Consider the following 17,761-nt stretch of genomic DNA (forward strand, 5'->3'; position numbering starts at 1 on the left):
CGAGGCGCGCCGAACGACGGATGACAGGTGACGGGCGACGGGCGACGGGCGACGGGCGGTGTTCCGCGGTGCGTGACGGGTGACGAGTGACGACTGACGAGAATTGTGTAGTGTGTATTGGTGACATTATTAGAGTGACAAACGGTGCAAAAACGAACGGCGGACGGACCGCGATGATGTTTGACAGCGGTAGCGACCGACGCTAACAATAAGTGACGCGTCTCCGGTAATCTCCGGCTGCGAAGAAGAAGCACGAGAGAGCAATCGATCGGCGAGAAATGTGGTCGAGAAGAGTCTCGTAATACAAATAACGCTTCACCAGGGAATCGCGCGCGCTCGCTCGCTCGTCCTATTATGGCAGAATGGATGAACGCAAATTGTTGCCGTTGCTGATACTCTTCCTGGCAAGTAAGTACTTTGCCGAATTATAACCACAAAGGAGAGAGAGAAAGAGAGAGAGAGAGAGAGATAGAGAGAGAGAGAGAGAGAGATACACGCATCCGGGATTGAGGAATATCGTCGCGATCCTATTCACGACGATCATGCGATCCATGTCCGGCTATAGACATAGCGTCGACAATCGTTACGATTCAGGGTCGAGTTATGTAAAGATACTATCTCGCTGTTGCTCTCCGTCGTTTGCATCGGTTCCGTTGCTATTGCCATTTACGTCACCATCGCATAAGTATATTGGTAGAGAGTACATGTAGAATCACCTGCCGCGTCCTCGGCGCGACTCGTTATTACACATCATTATGTTATTTTTTGTAAAGCGTTCGAGATTAAAATCACACAAACGTCTATAAGTCTATTCCTTTCATTTACATTTTTGTGCACTTTTTTTACAATGAGATAATTATATATATGTATATGTAACTGTTTAAAGAAAAAAAAAAAAGGAAATAACAGCGCGGAAAATGCAACTGAAACAAAGTAATTCTTTTTTAGTTATTCTATCTAACTATAATTTGATTAAAAATTCTGACTGGAATTTGTTATGAGATATTCTGTCTGTATTTGATTGAGCTAGTTATTCACTGCGCTATGATTTTGCTTCAATTGTCCTTGAATTTTGTTGCTTGAGACGAATCAATCTCAGAGCACAATTCTATAAATATATATCTTTAAAACATTAAGTATAGTTAGAAGATACAGTTTCTAATTTAGTTTTTTAATGTCTTTATTAAATATAACTTATGTTTCCTTCGCATTATATCTCTATTGGGATCATTTTAATATGTTTTACTTATTTGTGCTTAACAGAATAATCATTCTTAAAGAGGCTTAATAAATCTGTTTATCAATCTATTCATATACATTCTCATCGCTTATAAATTTATTCTGAGAAAGGAATCAAGTTCAGATTTCTGTTAACTAATATACAATTCAAACTCACAAGTCAATCTTCTTGATATGTTTTAATAGAACCACACAATAAGTGTGAACAATTTTACAATGTTTATTTATGAATTTGCAGGATGGCAGGATATAGGGGCCGAGGTACCAATGCGGCACATTGCCGTGGACGTGGGTAGAGACCTACAGTTGCGTTGCGCCGACGAGAGCGTTTTTTCGCATTCCGAAGAATCGAATGCGAGAGTGATGTGGATAAGAGAGGGACGAGAGGATGGACAGATTGAGCGGCTGAAGGTCGAGCCAAATGGCGTGCTGAAGCTGTTGAATGTCAGCGTGGATGATGCTGGCAATTATTCGTGTACCCTGGACGACGATCGCGATGCTGTGAAAGCCAGAATCAACGTGGAAGTGAAAAGTATGTTTGTGCAATCGTTTGCAATATTGCGAACGAATCACGTACAACAAATAGCGACATTTCAAATTCTGTCTATTAAAAAGATATTAGCTGTAAATTAGAGTTTTAGATTTGTTCTGGAAAATTTGAATAATTTAATAATATAATGGTTAAGGATTCTAAGTTTAATGAAAAAATAATTTTAGCGGCTCCTCCAGCCCTGCACAATGTGTGGGTCAAGCCATCCACAATATTAGCTAACATTCTCTGGGAAGTGGCTGGTACTGGCGGTTACCCTATCATAGATTTCACTGCCGAATATCGTTTGAAGCCAACAGCAGGCGAAGAACCGGAAGAGTGGAAGCCCATTATTCCAACACACATTCCTCCAAATTCTGTAAATATTCCAAATTATTTAAAACCGTAGGATAGAAAATAGGGATGGAAAACGCGTGGTAAAGACGAGATAAGTCGACAACGTTATATAATATTGCAATCATTGCAACAGTGTGTTTAGTATAACATTATTGGAAAACATTATATGTGCATATTTATTTTATATTAAGAAATTATATACATACAAATTATATACATTGGTATATATAAGAATGAAATTTTGTGACATAGCATTACAGAGTTATTCCATCCCTTATAAAAAGAAATTAATTAGACTAAAACTAACCATTGTTTCATTACTTTAAAGAGACAAATAGATGTATATCATTTGGTGCCAAACACTACGTACTCATTTCGAGTGTGGGCAACCAATCAGTTGGGAAGAGGAGAGATTGTGGAGGTCGAGGGTCATACGCATCATAGCGTAGAAGAATTGGGTATTTTGTTGCAATTGCTCTTATAATATATAATTAAATTGCACGGCTATATTGTTTTATAGAGATCTATTTACTGGGATAAAGTTTTAAACTTTGTATATTGTCATGGAACTCCTTTGCTGCCATTCTAAATTACATAAAAATACAAAAATTAAAAAGAAAAAGTATGTTGCTTACATGAATATCATGATATTCATAGTTTAAGAGCGATTAAAAATCTTGTAGCTCTCTTTTAAGAAAAAAATATCTTTTTTTTTATGAGTGACGATTTAGTTTTATTTCTTTTTATAAATTTTAGGATATTCTATATGTATAATGTGTCTTTTAGAATTTCTAGAAATTATAAGAGATACACTTTTTCTATTTAACCGTTCTTGTACAGCATCTGAACTAAAAACTAATATCTCTTTATATTATGCGACTAATTTTCAGAACTCGCCCGACATCTTTTAGCCGGCGTAGAGAATTTTGATACGCGTGTCTGGGTAGCAGCCGTAGGTATTGTGATGGGCACACTTATGATTCTTGGTTTAGGTACTTGTTACCTACTGTATCGCGAGTGCAAGGCATCCTGTAAGCATTTCCTATCTGGTAACCATACCATAAGAGCTTCTCCGCTTCTACTCTGTCTCTTTACTGCTGCTACTACTACTACTTTTTTCCGCTGGTGATGATCGTACCGTTTATGGCTCATTCCTTTGAGAAGCACGATTCTCTCAGAGGGTTGTTCTCCCCTTCATAGAAGCCTTCGCGCAAATTAGCTAAAGAACTATATATTCATCACTATTCATCCAACAGATATATTAGTAATCTTAGCCGGCTAGCTGACTTATATCTATGGCTCTGATCTTTAGCTTTTTCTCTATTACGCGACACACGCAGCCATATTCTTCCAAATTATCAGTACTTTTATATAATATCTCGTTTCTATATACTCTCTAAGCACTTGCAAACTTTTCATTAGGTTTAGCATCTAACAAGTATGATGAGCATTTAAACAGATCTCTTCATCAATTATATTAATATAACACTTTTCGAGCCGCCGCACCGAACGCTAAAAATGAGCACTCAAATATTAATCTATTTAACATTTCTATCTTTTATATGATATATAGCACTCACTGGAATGAAATCTTGAACTTGATGGAATTTTTCTCGCCGCAGATTCTCACTTGTCTGGTTACTAACTTTTTTACAAATACGTATATTTTTTCTTGCTATTCCGATTAGATGTTACTTATAATGTACTGTATAATGTTAATGAGATACAATAATGCCTGCTGATAATAATCTAGTGCAATGAATAGTAAATATTATAATAGTCATAGAAAGCATTTTATGATCTAGTTGAGTAACCGATAAGACCAATCTTCGGCAATCTTGAGGTAGGTCAAGGGTAGCACGTCCATTTGTCAGGCAAACAATTGGCATGAGAATCACATTGTTACAAATAAACAAAATTGTTGATTGTCAATAAAATAATTGGAAATTATGTGATAAGACTATACACACGATTATATATATAACAAAATTCCAAGATGTAAAAGATATGTTTTTCGATACCTGACAAAGAAAAACCGGTGAAGGGAGAGGGTAGAAGCTAATAAGGTCCGTGGCCCAGGTCAATGAAAATTAATCTCCGTTCCGAAATTGCAGCGCAGCTGGAGGAGCAGGAGGTGATTGAACTCGTGCCCAACATCATTCTAAATCCGGGATTTTTCGACGAGCGCACCGAGCACGTACCGCAGGATGAGAACTTCAACAATCAGACGACCACCCGCCTCAATAACAACAGCGTTGTGCAACCTAGACGGCTTTAGCGTCGTTTTTCGTTTAGCTTAGACTTGCTCCGCTCTAAAGTAAGTAAATTGGATGCAGTTTTTCACATCGTTTCGAACGTAAGCAACCGAATTTATCGAAAAGGCCTCGAGTTTGTTTAAAACAAAAAAAAAACAAGAAAAAAAGAAAAAATAATGATCGACGAAGTCGATATACTAAGATGCAAGACTATTTAATGATTTAACGGCGAAAGGAGAATACGTTGGGAATTTCGGGTCATTTCGAGTTCATCGATAGCATCGAGTGTCCCACTAGTTTTCTCGACCTTCCCGTTACAATCAGAGATCGAACGAAAGAACTGGTTTTTTCTAAAAAGATTTTTGTAGAGTTTTTGCAATACGATTTTAAGAATTCTAAGATATGTATTCGTAGAGAAAATCATCGTTATTCTTGAAAAATAAAGGACGAAATTTAAATAAATAAGATTTTTATATACAGTGATGAAAAAAAGTGTAATTTAGATCGATTAAAGCTCATTTTCGAGAACTGGGAGATATCTTCCTTGCAAAATAAATATTATGATTTTAGATTTATAGAAACGAAAAATTTATTGTGCCGAAATGGAAGAAATTGAAAAAAAAATTTTATTATTGTTCGGTCTCTGATGTACGACGCCCAACAATGAAGTGTTCAAAACCCAGAGTAAGACTTCACATCAGATTTTTTTGCGAGAGGAGATAATAGATTTTTTGGAGATGTTTACTACAGGACGTTCTCTGTCTCTGTCTCTTTCTCTCTTTCTCGCATAGTTTCTCGACGAGATAATGATTGCTCATAGTGATCGAGCTTAAAAGAAGTGGAACTCCTGTGAGCCAAAAGAATCGTAGTAAGACTGTAACCCTCTAAGGGTATATAATTTAAAACAACTCGAAGAGAGAATCACACAAATCATAATAATCGATATTGTCAAAAAAAGAAAGATATATTTTACAATTGTTTTTACTTTTTCGAAAATCATTGCAATGGGTGAATAGCATACATGTGTGAGTATTAAGATTTTTTTAAATGCTCATTTATCGTTTAAGCAATCGAATCGTACATACGATGTGTATGATATGACAAATTTACTGCCGTTTTAAGGTGTGCACAAGTCGTTGAAAGTTCCTTTCTAGGAATCTCCGTGAAAAATTTCTTTTTTTTTATTTATTATAAATATATGTGTAGATATATCTTACATTTTTTTGTCTTTGTAAATATGTGCTCGTTATGTGCTCTCTGTGGAAAAATCTCGAGAATTGGAGGGATATGGAAAAATATCCGTTTTAATATCGTAGTAATAGTATACATTGAGATATCGTTTATATGTTAGATTTTATCGATATTTTTCACAATTAGTCTCGATGCAATTATTCGAGGAATGCGAATAATATTGCTTTGGCACACCTTCGGCATAAACTTGCCTCTGCATCACTTTAATAGCTATACTTTAATAACTACAACTGTGTCTACGACTTACTGGCTAACGCGTTTTGATTCGCAAAAATCAAATTTTCCTAAACAGACTAAAAAAGAAGAAAAAAAAAAGCGGGCGGATAACTGTACGAATCATATGAGTTGCAACAAGTACAATAAACCGTACGACAAAGTAATTCACGGTGTCTCACTTCGAAAGCAGCATTTTTTGACGACGATGAGATTGATGTAAGATTCTAATTAAGAAAAAAATCGATTGCATACTAGGAAAGTCTGTTAGACGTTCTTTTATTATGACGTTGTCGAAAGAAATGAGATGAATAGAAGTGAATCATCCGGTATATAGCAGCCTACGAGATGCGCGAAATGTAATAACTTGCTTGCATCGCGTGCAATAATAAGATTTTAATAATCACTAGCGCACCTAATTCTCTAATATTTAAATAAGATGAAAATAGAGCACATTATACATATTTTGAATAATGCTACCATATTAGAGCTGCGAATAAATCTTTACTATAATTGTGAGCGACTGGACATTCTACGCAACACTAAGACACTGTGTTTCATGCATACGCGAAAAATTTCAATGTCAACGTTCAGTTTGCTGTATTTAATTTCTACGAAATTAATAATTGACGAAAAAAATAATAATTGACGTAGCAGTAGAGTTGATTCAATTCAATTAATATACTGTATTATAGTTTTATTCTTGTATGTTATCACTACACTTTTACATTGCTTTACCTGCACAGATCAAAAAAGACAAAAAAGCAACTTATTATTTGTGCCCAAGATATTATTTATTAAATTATTAAATAATTTGAAAAATTTGTTTTCTCTTAATATCGGCGAAGTATGCAATATTTTTGTTAACATTATTGAATTTGCTCAGAGCACACAGTAACACACACACATATATAAGCTTCAACTATGAGATGATAAAGTACTTTGATGCACGCAGGTTGTATAAAAATGGGTTGTGCGTTGTTACATTGAGGCTTTGAATCCGTTTCTCTAACACATTCTTATAAATATACATATATGCGTGCATATATATATATATATGTGTAAAAAAATTGTGATAAGAGTAAACGGATCGATATTCAGCTTCGTACTATGCACTCTGTGTTGTGAATGGTATATAGAAATATATATATATAAGAAGAATAATACAATAATATAATATAATAATAATAATAAGTATATAATAATAATATGTGAAAATTACGCGTATATATATATAATATATTTATATAATCGAAGCATCACATGCAACTTTAGGCGTAAGAAAAGACAATTTTTTATATATATTACGATTATGCTGAAATCTGATGATAATATTTATCTATATATCAAGAGATAGACGATGATTCTATGCCGCGATACCATGTCATCGCTTTGCTAATCGACAAATCTCGCTCACAGAAAGTTACTTATGTAGCGCATTCCTTTTTTTATATGTCGGAAGAGTCGTATTACTTTTGCCTAGAACATCATAAAACTACAATTTCTTAATATAAAAACAATATATGTGTAACGAATTAAATCAAAATTTTATTATATAATGTAATTTTTTTACACATTAATATAGATTTAGATATTTATGAATGTAAAACAAAATATGTACGATAATAATTATGATTAATGAATATTAATCATCTTTTATATATAAAGCAATATATAATTTTTTATAATTCAATTATTATCAATTTAATTTAAAATACAAAGTATCGTCAGATTCCTCACTTAATGCGACTCTTTAGACTTTCGGATATTAAAGATTTCACGCACACGTAATTCCTTACTTTTTATCAAAGATAATGATATAGATAAATATACCGAATGCCTATAGCAAAACTACTAAAAAAAAGCTGTTTTGCTTTTTAAAGACTAGATAGTCTTTTGTGCAGTAGTATAATCCAACACACACAAATTATTCTTATAATTACTACATACTAAACTGGTATAAGGATTTTTCGAGATAACAAACTTTAAAAAACCTTGTGCGTCATAGAATTTCTGCCATTGTACTGTGTGGAGGGCAAACAGCATATCTACACGAATATAAAACGCTCGTATATGAAAATTATTTTTAGCAACAGACGAGAGAAGCGCGCTAAAGTCTTATCATAATAATAAGCGAGGAATATAATAAATTTTGAAGGCGAAAGGGAAGAATTGAAATATACCAATCAACGCTTTATATACCGCCATATATATATTTATATATAGGAAATATATTTTCTATTCCTTTCTACGATTAAGGGATTGTAAGAGAAAATCACGCTTATTAAATAAATGTACGTGATAACGTGAGCAAAAAGATAACGTGCGTGAAGTAGAAATCATACGATGTAGAAAATATTTGAACAATAAAATTTAGAGTTTATGTGATTACATAATTACGAGTGTAAACGTGTACCTACAGTAATAATGGCAGATATTTTACATTCATATCATAAACAATAATAATCTACAGGCTGTTGTAGTAATCTATAGATGCAAATATTTTTACAGTTCTTTAAGGTAAAACATTGAGGGGAACATTTTTTTTAAACAAATTAAGGAATTTGTTAATTAAATTTAAATATTTTATTTAATATTGTAATTAATTATTGTTTCTCTAATCTTAAAACGAAAAATATTATTTTGGGATTTTTATTTTTTTCAATCCATTTCTATTCGCTCTCTGTAAAACATTTTATCGATGCTTTACCTTAAATTTCTCTCTCTTTTTCCTCAATTATTGCAAGTCGAATCATCGCAGTTTTCATCTTCATCCGGGAAGAATTTTTCTCGCCTTTCCTTTCCGATTGTTCGCCTGCGTACTAATGTTATACCGCTTTTATATATCAGTACCACTGCGATAAATGTACATGCACAAAACTTACAATCGTCATCACTATCGTTAGATATAACTTACATAATTATCCCCTCGATATACCTCGATTATTAGTGCACTCCTTGACGAAACGTATATATATATATTAAGCACAATGCCATAGAATAGTATGTTTATGGTTGCTAGTAATGCTACCATGTATCGTCCCCAAACATACATATTTGCCTGCATAATTACATCCCAATGTGCGATGAACATACGTGTGTGGTTTTTACAAGAAAGAAAAAAAAGAAACGCTAGGGCTTCTTCCATAATATACAGAATATACGAATAGTTTCGTAATATAAATATCAATGTTTCTGATATCCTAAATGTTTTTTTTTTTTTTACTCGTAAACCTTTTTGCTTTTCTTTTTATGAAGATTACATTTGTTACATTTTATATCTCTGGCACGATAATTCATTTATTAAAATCTCGTTAGATACCGAGAGTAACGGTGAAAAAAAAAATGTATTACGGCATATAACATCACAAAACTCTTGCAATTTGACTTTATCATTGGTGATTTTTTATATAATTAGTGTATAATAAATCGTACCCAGGATCGGGATTTCATTGAACATACGGATGTAGAAAACGAAAGAATTTTATAACTATACTTGTATAATTCTAATTAATTCTAATAACAATTATTATAAATGTCACAAATCTGAATTATAATTTTAATTAATTGTAATTTATAAAAATTTTATAATATTATGACTTCTCTGCCTATTTAAGGAGATTATAGTGTCGGACATATATATATATATATATATATATATATATATATATATATAATTTTATTCTTTCTTCTGTGTATTTCATAGTTTTCCTTATTTTCTAAAGAAATATTTTTTTGGTTTGCTTTCTTTGCAAAGATTTTAGATTATTTGGATCTGCGAATGTATGAAGGAAAATCCGATCCTGAACACATCACAATGTAAATTATTTTAAGCATTTAGATAATATTTTATTTTAAAATAGCGCTGTGTGCGAGATGGAAGGTAGGGGCCATAAATGCGACCAAAAAGAATAGTTTAGCTTTAATACGAATATTTCTGTTGTTATCGATATTGTTGTTTTGTTTGCTAGATCTTTTAACTTCTTTGTTGCATATATGCTTTATTGCGTTATGTATACTCGATATGTATCATATTATTATTGTTTTTCTTTTGTTTTCTTTTTCTGTGTTATATTATTTAATAATCAATCAGTCAACAGTAATATGTCCAAGTATTTAACAATAAGTTGTTATCTATTGGCGCTAAAATATTTGCTGTGCAATAACAAAGAATAGAAAATCATTGGATATGTAAACGCGTTTTATGAAATATGCTATATGTATATATTTATTTATTTAAAGAGCAAAAAAGAATAATTTTGTGTGTTATTCTATTACCTTTTTATTAAAACAGTAAAAGAGATACCTGAAAATTTTTTGAATTGTTTTGCCAATGATTTTCTCGCGTATATGCTTAATTAGAAAGTGATGATAATGAATACATTCCACCAAGTACAAAGACATCTTTTGTATAATTTTGATTAAGCGAAAACGTATTTGGATTAGATATTTTGAATATTGTTTTCCAGAGAAAGAGAGAGTAAAGGTTGTGTTTGAGTGCAAATCATTGTCTAGACTATACATATATAATCAGCTCTCTCGAGCAAACCAATGAAAGCGTTATTACATTTAGACACATATCTGCGAAAAATTGTAATGAAAATTATCATAAGCGCTCTGTACTTTATATATTGATACAGTTTGCGATTACTAGCATAACATTCGAATGTCATCGAAAATTCGTCGTTCCTTTTTGTTAGAGTCAAATTAAATGTTGAATTTTCTGTGAAGTTTTTTTACTCCTACTCTTAACTGTCAAATGCGACAATTATATCATTTTACGCTAACACCTTACATTCGTCATTTCCGTCGATGTGCATCCGTACAATGATACTGTTTAGTGATAATTGTACCTATAGTTTTAATACACTATCACAGGATGGTTGTCACAGTGGTTGTCGTGCTACAATATAGTCTTATATAAAATATCGATTATAAGAAAACTTCCAGATTTATTTACAAAATTCACTACAGACATTGATACAATAAATGTAATCATCATTGATAATAGAGAGTGATCATTATTCTCTGCATGTTAAATAGAATCGGCTTCAAAACATATTTAAACATTTTTCAAAAAATTGAAAAAATTTTAATCTCTTGATATTTTTTTTTATATTTTTTATTTGAAAATTATCAAAACCTCTTTATGAATCTAATATATTATTTCATTTTTATGGATAATCACTTCTTATCGTAACACTTAAAAATCTAGTTCCATTGAGCTGAAATTATGCTACCAGAAGCAATGTTTTCTCGATTCTAGCACAAAGTTTTTGCATTTCACCAGGTAGCGTGTACTCTGCAGCCAGAATAGCATTCGCTGCAGCTATTGTCTCTCGAACCGATCGTGTCTTAATCCATATCCTGCCATTCATTCCAGCGGCGAGTTCATACGCCTGATTCCGACCGAGTATCCTGAACAACGGACACTCGGGATTGAGCAATTTCCTCACGAGGCTTAGCGAGCAAGTGAACACCATGCCATCCGAGCTGAGTACACCTAGTTCGTTCTCCTTGCCCTGAGAATCCACACATACCAATTCAGGCTCCATATCCTTGCTAGCGAGCAACATCTTTGCGTACACCACATCGCCGACCTGCAGGTCGGGCCGGTTCTTTTTCGTCGCGCCCTCGAAGGCCAGGTAAGAGAGCGTCGCCTGTTCGCTCCCACCCACATCTACCTTGTAAATATCGCCGCTTTTCTGCGTCACTATACCGATCACATTCTCACCTCGATTGGGAATGTACCTATGCATCAAGAGTATTTGATGAAGACAAATTAATTGTACAATTACAGGATGTCTTTAATAATGATTTAAAATGTTTTCGGTTTACACGAAATAAGATATAATAGGGAAATAATATTGAAATCGAATATATAAAACGTAGAACGCAATGATGCTGTTTCCATACCGTTTCTGATAACTGTCCACGTAGTACACAGCCGGTTCACGTTTCTTCAGGATACCTGCTTTGCAGACGTATACTTTGTCGCCTTCGCGGCGCAGTCCGGGTCCTAGGATCACGTTCTCCTTCTCGTTTTTCCCTTCCTTTTTCATCGACTTGATATCTTTCAAGCTATCACCCGGCATCACCACATCACCCGTGCTAACCTCCATTTCGAGCAATTTCGGAAAAAAGCTTTTTACCTTTGTATATATAGATCAATATTATATCAAAATTCTCTTTCAAAATTTCGCAGATTTCACATGCTTCTAAGATTTATTTTCGATAAAACGAAAATCGCAAGTACACGATGCTTGGAAATCGATCTGTTTTTCTTTAGTCTTGTGATTTTCCCTCCTCCTTTCTCTCTCTCTCTCTCTCTAATTCTCTTTAAATGTCGAATATATCATATATATATATATGAAAATTATATGTATGACTAATATGATAATCTCATCGGTAAAATAAGTAAACAGAAGAATTCGGACAACACTATGGAACAAGCAGGTCCTGTAAAAAAACATGCGATGCAACGTAACCAAGAAATGTACAATCCTTGTTACAAGGTATTAAAATAGTCTATAATTTTTGATACTATTATGATTTACTGAAAATAAATAATTTTTTCGTTTATGCTCTTTTGGAGAGATAAGAAAAGAGTATAGAGAAAATGCAATTAAAAGAACAGAACTTATACAGCTGTAATTTGTTTATATTTTTTAAGGAACATCTTTTATCTTTAAAATGCCTTGATTCTAATCAGAAAGACCGTCAGGCGTGTGAAGTATATTTCGTCAATTACAAAAATTGTAAAGAATTTTGGGTAAGTTCTCTTCTGATGTAATATGTATCTCTTTCTTTGTAAAATAGCTGAAACTATTTTTCCTGTTTAGGCTACTATACAGTCTGAACGCAAATCGAAAGGTATCAAGCCATATATGCCATCTCTGGAAGAGCGCAAAAAAATAAAGGCTGATTTTCTAAACTCTAGATAGTAATAAATGTATGTACCATTTTACTTTGTAAAAATATCTTTTATTTCTTATGTGTTTTCAATACGTCTTGCAATATTACACTGTAATATATCATGTATATAGTCTCCAATAAAGTTGCGCAAGCTCTTGTAAACATATTAAAATAAAAATTAGAAAAAAAAAATATATTTGTCAAATAAATGTCTCACTAGCTTAAATTTCTTCCAGTATATATTTAAATGTATTTTATTTCACACATATGTCTTTTTTGAAAATATATTAATTTAATGTATCTATACAATTATAATCAAAAATTTTCGTTTTAAAGTAAAAAAGGCAAAACAATTTTTGTTATTGATATTACATTTGACTATGTTAGAATTCTGCATTTTGCAATTTCATATGGAAATTATATAATCATGTAATAATTATAGTCGTACAAATCATAACACAAATTTACACTCTAATATAAACAATAATACACTCGATCCTTTATCATATATATTAACTTGTACTTAATATGACTTGTATATTACTATAACATGCATTATTCTACTATTGAAACATATATGAATAGCCGATAATAATTTATACAGCTTTTAGAAAGAAAGAAACAAGAAAATTACAGAAAAGAAAAGGAGAAAACAATAGATATTACATTATTAGTAAATTAATTAACATCCGAGGGACGATATATGTCAAAAATGAAGAAGTGTATATTTTTACAGTTTAACGCTTGATGAGGTTAGCAGTATTCAAAGAAAAAGTTTTGTACACACGTACATGTATAAAACCAGTGCTTTAAGCGGAATATATGAGGGGAAACAAACCACCTTCTTTCAAAAATAAAGGAGTGATGCGCGAATAATTAAATATATCACAGTAAGATAATATAGAATAGATTAGGAGAATTTTGTTTTTGGCATAGAAATAAACAGACAATTCAGCAGATACGATTATGTTAGATATGTGAAGCAAAATAAAGCTATCACAATTTCTGCAAGTAGGATTTTTATATAATCATATTTCGCATGAAGGATGTGATTCTAGGAATTCCTTGTTCTTTCAATAAGTGTTTTGTCATGATAATTAACTTCATTCCTAGTGATTAAATCTAATAACAAGTTTTTATGTTTGTGTGTGTCAGATCTCTTCTCCCTGTTTGCTTCTCTGCGCCGGTTTTAACAACTTTTTTTTCTTTTACCTCGTATTTCCTTCATTTTTAACATATACCGTCGGCAAGTAGTCATTCGGAATGATTTTTTATAGAGAACGTCTGAATACGAAAGTGACGACACATCTGACGCACCTGCAATTTGCAAAATCGATGTTATGATGTAAATAAATTGCTTTGTGTGAATATATAAAAAAGTATATAAGTTATGTAATTAAACATAGAAGAATATAATAATTATAAATTATGATTAAAAAAGTTATATTTCATTAAACTTACCACACAAGCACCATAATGAATGTGTGCCAACAGTGCTATTATGGAGACTAAATACATAGATTCCAAATCTATGCTAGGTAACATAAACGAAAAAGTAGCAGCTACTGCGACTGGCAACAGTATCCATGGTAATACTTCACATCTAGTATTACTCATCTGCGATACGATTAATCGACACTGCAATAGTGAATTATTTAAATGAATAACATCGACAGAATCAGGTTTTTTAGACTCCACATGTGTTTACAGAATCTTACACATATGTTGGAGAAAATAGTCCCAATAGCAAAATATATTATTCTTGGATCCTTTTCTAGAATGTTACTTGGAGAATGCATTATCCAAATTGTGGAAATTGCAAAGAGCAAAATTAAAGGCACCAACGGCCTTATAGCCTCTGAAAACGTTCGCATTTTGCCGCTCTTATCTCTATATGACCTACAAAAAAAAATTGTACATATCAAAATAACAAGTAATGTATATTGCATCAGTAACGTATATGGCATGTAATTACAAAAGATAAGATTAATACAACACAACTATGTATTCTAAAATACATATATTATAAAGACATATAATTATTGGGTTGATGTGTTGTTATATATATATATATATATATATATATATATATATATATATATATATATAAAGAAATTTATAATTATTAATATTTATTATTATTTATGTAGAAATTCATAATTATTAATATTTATTATTATTTATGTATAGACTTTACTAATAAATATTTTGATAAAGATTTGTATAGAAACTACATAATTCTATCTTGAACTTTATCCGACAAATTTTTTGACATGGATTTAATAATTTTACAAAATTTGCTATAACAATAAGATGCATACTCACTTATATATGTTCCAAAGAACAACTGGCAAGTTGGACACAAGCGCACTAACATAAAACAGCATTTCAAACATCATTCCTGCTGATACACCACCTGGCAATTCGAATTTCCACGCTTCATGTCCACCTATGCTGGTAAGAGTAAATACTATGACAGTTGCCTATAAAATTGACAAAAATCAGATATAAATTTTCATTTAATAAAATGGAGATTTTTCATCGCACAAGATAATAGTGTTATATATATATGTGTGTGTGTGTGTGTGTGTGTGTGTGTGTGTGTGTGTTCTTTTTATGTGTAATTGTCTATATTTATTATTATAATTTAAAAAAATATAAGATATAGACACACACACATACATATGAACTATGGTTTAAGTAAACTTACTAGCATGGAAGCATCATATCCCCAAGGAAGAAATAGCACACCAGTGTTATATTTCTCCCAGTGACTCAGATAGAAATTAATAAATACATTCCATAGTATAAAGTACATTCGTAACGGCGAGACACTGTGATCCGTTCTACCAAAAACTGAGTACATACACACAGTGATCAACATAGCGGTCCAACTGTCTAAGCCGTGATCGAATAATTCTCCTAATGGACCAGAGGTTTGTGTACGTCTCGCCTGCTTTCCATCTATTCCATCTACAATGTAATAATTATCAATAAACATTTTAAATTATTATTAAAACATCTAATTTCTAAATAAAATATTCTAGTTTTATATAAATTTGTGTGCATTTAATTCAATTTTATATATATTTCTGTTTCAAATATAAAACACACACACACACACACACACATAATTTACTAATCTCTTATATTAATTTAAATTCTATATATGGATTATAATATAATTATGATCAATGTAACTACATGTTAATATATAAATTGTATATCTATTCTAAATACACGTACCAAGCGTATATGCCATAAAAATGTTAAAAGCAGCTACAGCAAAGATCCATTGTGATATTGGAGGATATTCCAGCTTGTCATCACTGGATGCGTAAAAGTAGTAGTCATAATATGCAAATAACATGAAATTCAACACGGTAAAGAGGAATCCAGAGAAGGTTAGTACATTTGGAGCAACCCATTTTGGACAATACTATAAAAAAAAGACACAATATTAATATTTATAATAAATATTATTAATATTTAATTAATATTTATAATAAATATTATATTAAAGCACTATCCTATATTATATAACACTACAAAATATATATTTTCTCTGTATAAATAAAAGAGTATAATCTTTACTGTATTAACAATTATTCCTTTGCTAAAACATAGAAATTATACCTGTACTACTTTGTTCCAAAAGGGATGCATTACATATACACTTAAGGGACTTGTATCCAAGGAGCTGTACTGAAATTAGAATATTTGAAATAAGTAACACAAAAATTATCACAACCAAACATCGTATACATTATTATTAAGTGATTAATCAAATAAAAATGATTTTATATATTATTATATAAAATATTTATTATAAATTATATATGCTGTAGGTGTGTATTTATATACATATAAATATTTAAAATATGTATGTGTGTGTGTGTGTGTAATTTTGATATTGATAATTATTGAACTTTTAAATTAAATGCTCACTTTGTAGCTCTCGAACCCCGTGAGGTGTTCTTCGGTTAGGTATTCCACCTCGTACTTGAATTTACGATACATTCTGAAATTCTCCGAAAATCTAACTAACTAACAAATCCAATGTTGACTTTACAATCGTCAATCACCGCACATTTACGCGAAATATCGTCCTATGACGAGAAGCGCTCGATTGCGCGAGGAACTTCAATTTTCTTATATGAATATTCCTTCTGCTTATTTTTCTTTTTTATTCGCATCGTCCGCAAAATCGTTTAAATTGTTACATTGATTTACATTTATTTATGCAAGCGTTGAAAGAATTATACCTCACACAAACACGTTTCGTGAATACCAGATTCCGATCTGATTTTCACTCGGAAACATATAATTGCGTCTTCGTCGCGAATCGAGACCTCGCGCGATGCGAGCGACGATAATATGAGTAATATAATAATAAATTACGCTCGTATTACGTATGCGCGCATATCGGACGATCTCGGTTTGTCGACCACAGGCCACAACCGCATATACCACATTCATGCGCGACGCGTTTCGCACATAGAGAAAGAAACACCGGCTGATCATCCCCCGGATCGCCCACGCACTCGCGTTTCTGTTTCAACAATCGAGACGAGCCTCCGCATTCTGCTGAATCGCCCCCATTGACAGACGGCAGCACAATTGTATTTATTTTTGTGTATTACACACACACACGCACACACGCATACGCGCGCGCGCACACACACACACACACACACACATAGAGGTAAGTATATAATATAATATATTTGTAATATTAATATAATTTTCTCTTAATACTAACGCGTACAATATTAAAGATATGTGATATTTTTCAACAAGCATTGATATACATAAGTAAATTGTATAAATTAAAATAAGTGTAGATAAATATATCGCGTAAAAAAGAAGGAAAAAGCTACGATTAATCGTGTATTTGAATCTCGCGCCTGTATAGTTATTTTCGAGCAAGAGAGTCAATTGGTCGCTGCCAACATGCGCAATAGAACATTATTTATTCCATATACATATAGATATATAGACG

At 32.0% G+C, this 17,761-nt stretch overlaps 4 protein-coding genes across 5 annotated transcripts; 2 read left to right on the forward strand and 2 right to left on the reverse strand.

Annotated features, from left to right (window-relative positions):
* The first annotated feature begins 34 nt into the window (after positions 1 to 34).
* LOC138937232 (neuronal cell adhesion molecule) lies at positions 35 to 10,574 on the forward strand. Of its 2 annotated transcripts, none has more exons than XM_070303269.1 (6): positions 35 to 408; positions 1,478 to 1,771; positions 1,957 to 2,147; positions 2,454 to 2,583; positions 3,016 to 3,156; positions 4,240 to 10,574. In XM_070303269.1, exons 1-6 carry the CDS (start codon positions 363 to 365, stop codon positions 4,401 to 4,403), a joined length of 966 nt encoding a protein of 321 aa, XP_070159370.1. In that variant the 5' UTR covers positions 35 to 362; the 3' UTR covers positions 4,404 to 10,574. The 2 variants fall into 2 exon arrangements, with proteins under 2 accessions (XP_070159370.1, XP_070159371.1); XM_070303270.1 differs by having other exon boundaries at positions 36 to 408; positions 4,245 to 4,442.
* Positions 10,575 to 10,816: 242 nt separating this feature from the next.
* On the reverse strand, positions 10,817 to 12,326 carry Rrp40 (exosome complex component Rrp40). Its single transcript, XM_070303272.1, has 2 exons — positions 11,761 to 12,326; positions 10,817 to 11,595 (listed from the first exon to the last, which is right to left on the reverse strand). The coding sequence occupies exons 1-2, from the start codon at positions 11,964 to 11,966 to the stop codon at positions 11,076 to 11,078; spliced, it is 726 nt and encodes a 241-aa protein (XP_070159373.1). The 5' UTR covers positions 11,967 to 12,326; the 3' UTR covers positions 10,817 to 11,075.
* Positions 10,957 to 12,927, forward strand: LOC138937234 (coiled-coil-helix-coiled-coil-helix domain-containing protein 7). The gene is made up of 3 exons (XM_070303273.1): positions 10,957 to 12,359; positions 12,518 to 12,616; positions 12,687 to 12,927. Exons 1-3 carry the CDS (start codon positions 12,288 to 12,290, stop codon positions 12,786 to 12,788), a joined length of 273 nt encoding a protein of 90 aa, XP_070159374.1. The 5' UTR covers positions 10,957 to 12,287; the 3' UTR covers positions 12,789 to 12,927.
* On the reverse strand, positions 12,807 to 17,381 carry LOC138937231 (ethanolaminephosphotransferase 1). The gene is made up of 8 exons (XM_070303268.1): positions 16,708 to 17,381; positions 16,396 to 16,464; positions 16,006 to 16,198; positions 15,470 to 15,732; positions 15,085 to 15,242; positions 14,478 to 14,658; positions 14,221 to 14,397; positions 12,807 to 14,076 (listed from the first exon to the last, which is right to left on the reverse strand). The coding sequence occupies exons 1-8, from the start codon at positions 16,777 to 16,779 to the stop codon at positions 14,014 to 14,016; spliced, it is 1,176 nt and encodes a 391-aa protein (XP_070159369.1). The 5' UTR covers positions 16,780 to 17,381; the 3' UTR covers positions 12,807 to 14,013.
* Positions 17,382 to 17,761: the final 380 nt, after the last annotated feature.

The sequence above is a fragment of the Polyergus mexicanus genome, unplaced genomic scaffold, assembly GCF_030449975.1.
Source record: "Polyergus mexicanus isolate NDT 795.1 unplaced genomic scaffold, iyPolMexi1.0 SCAF_10, whole genome shotgun sequence".
NCBI lineage: Eukaryota > Metazoa > Arthropoda > Insecta > Hymenoptera > Formicidae > Polyergus > Polyergus mexicanus.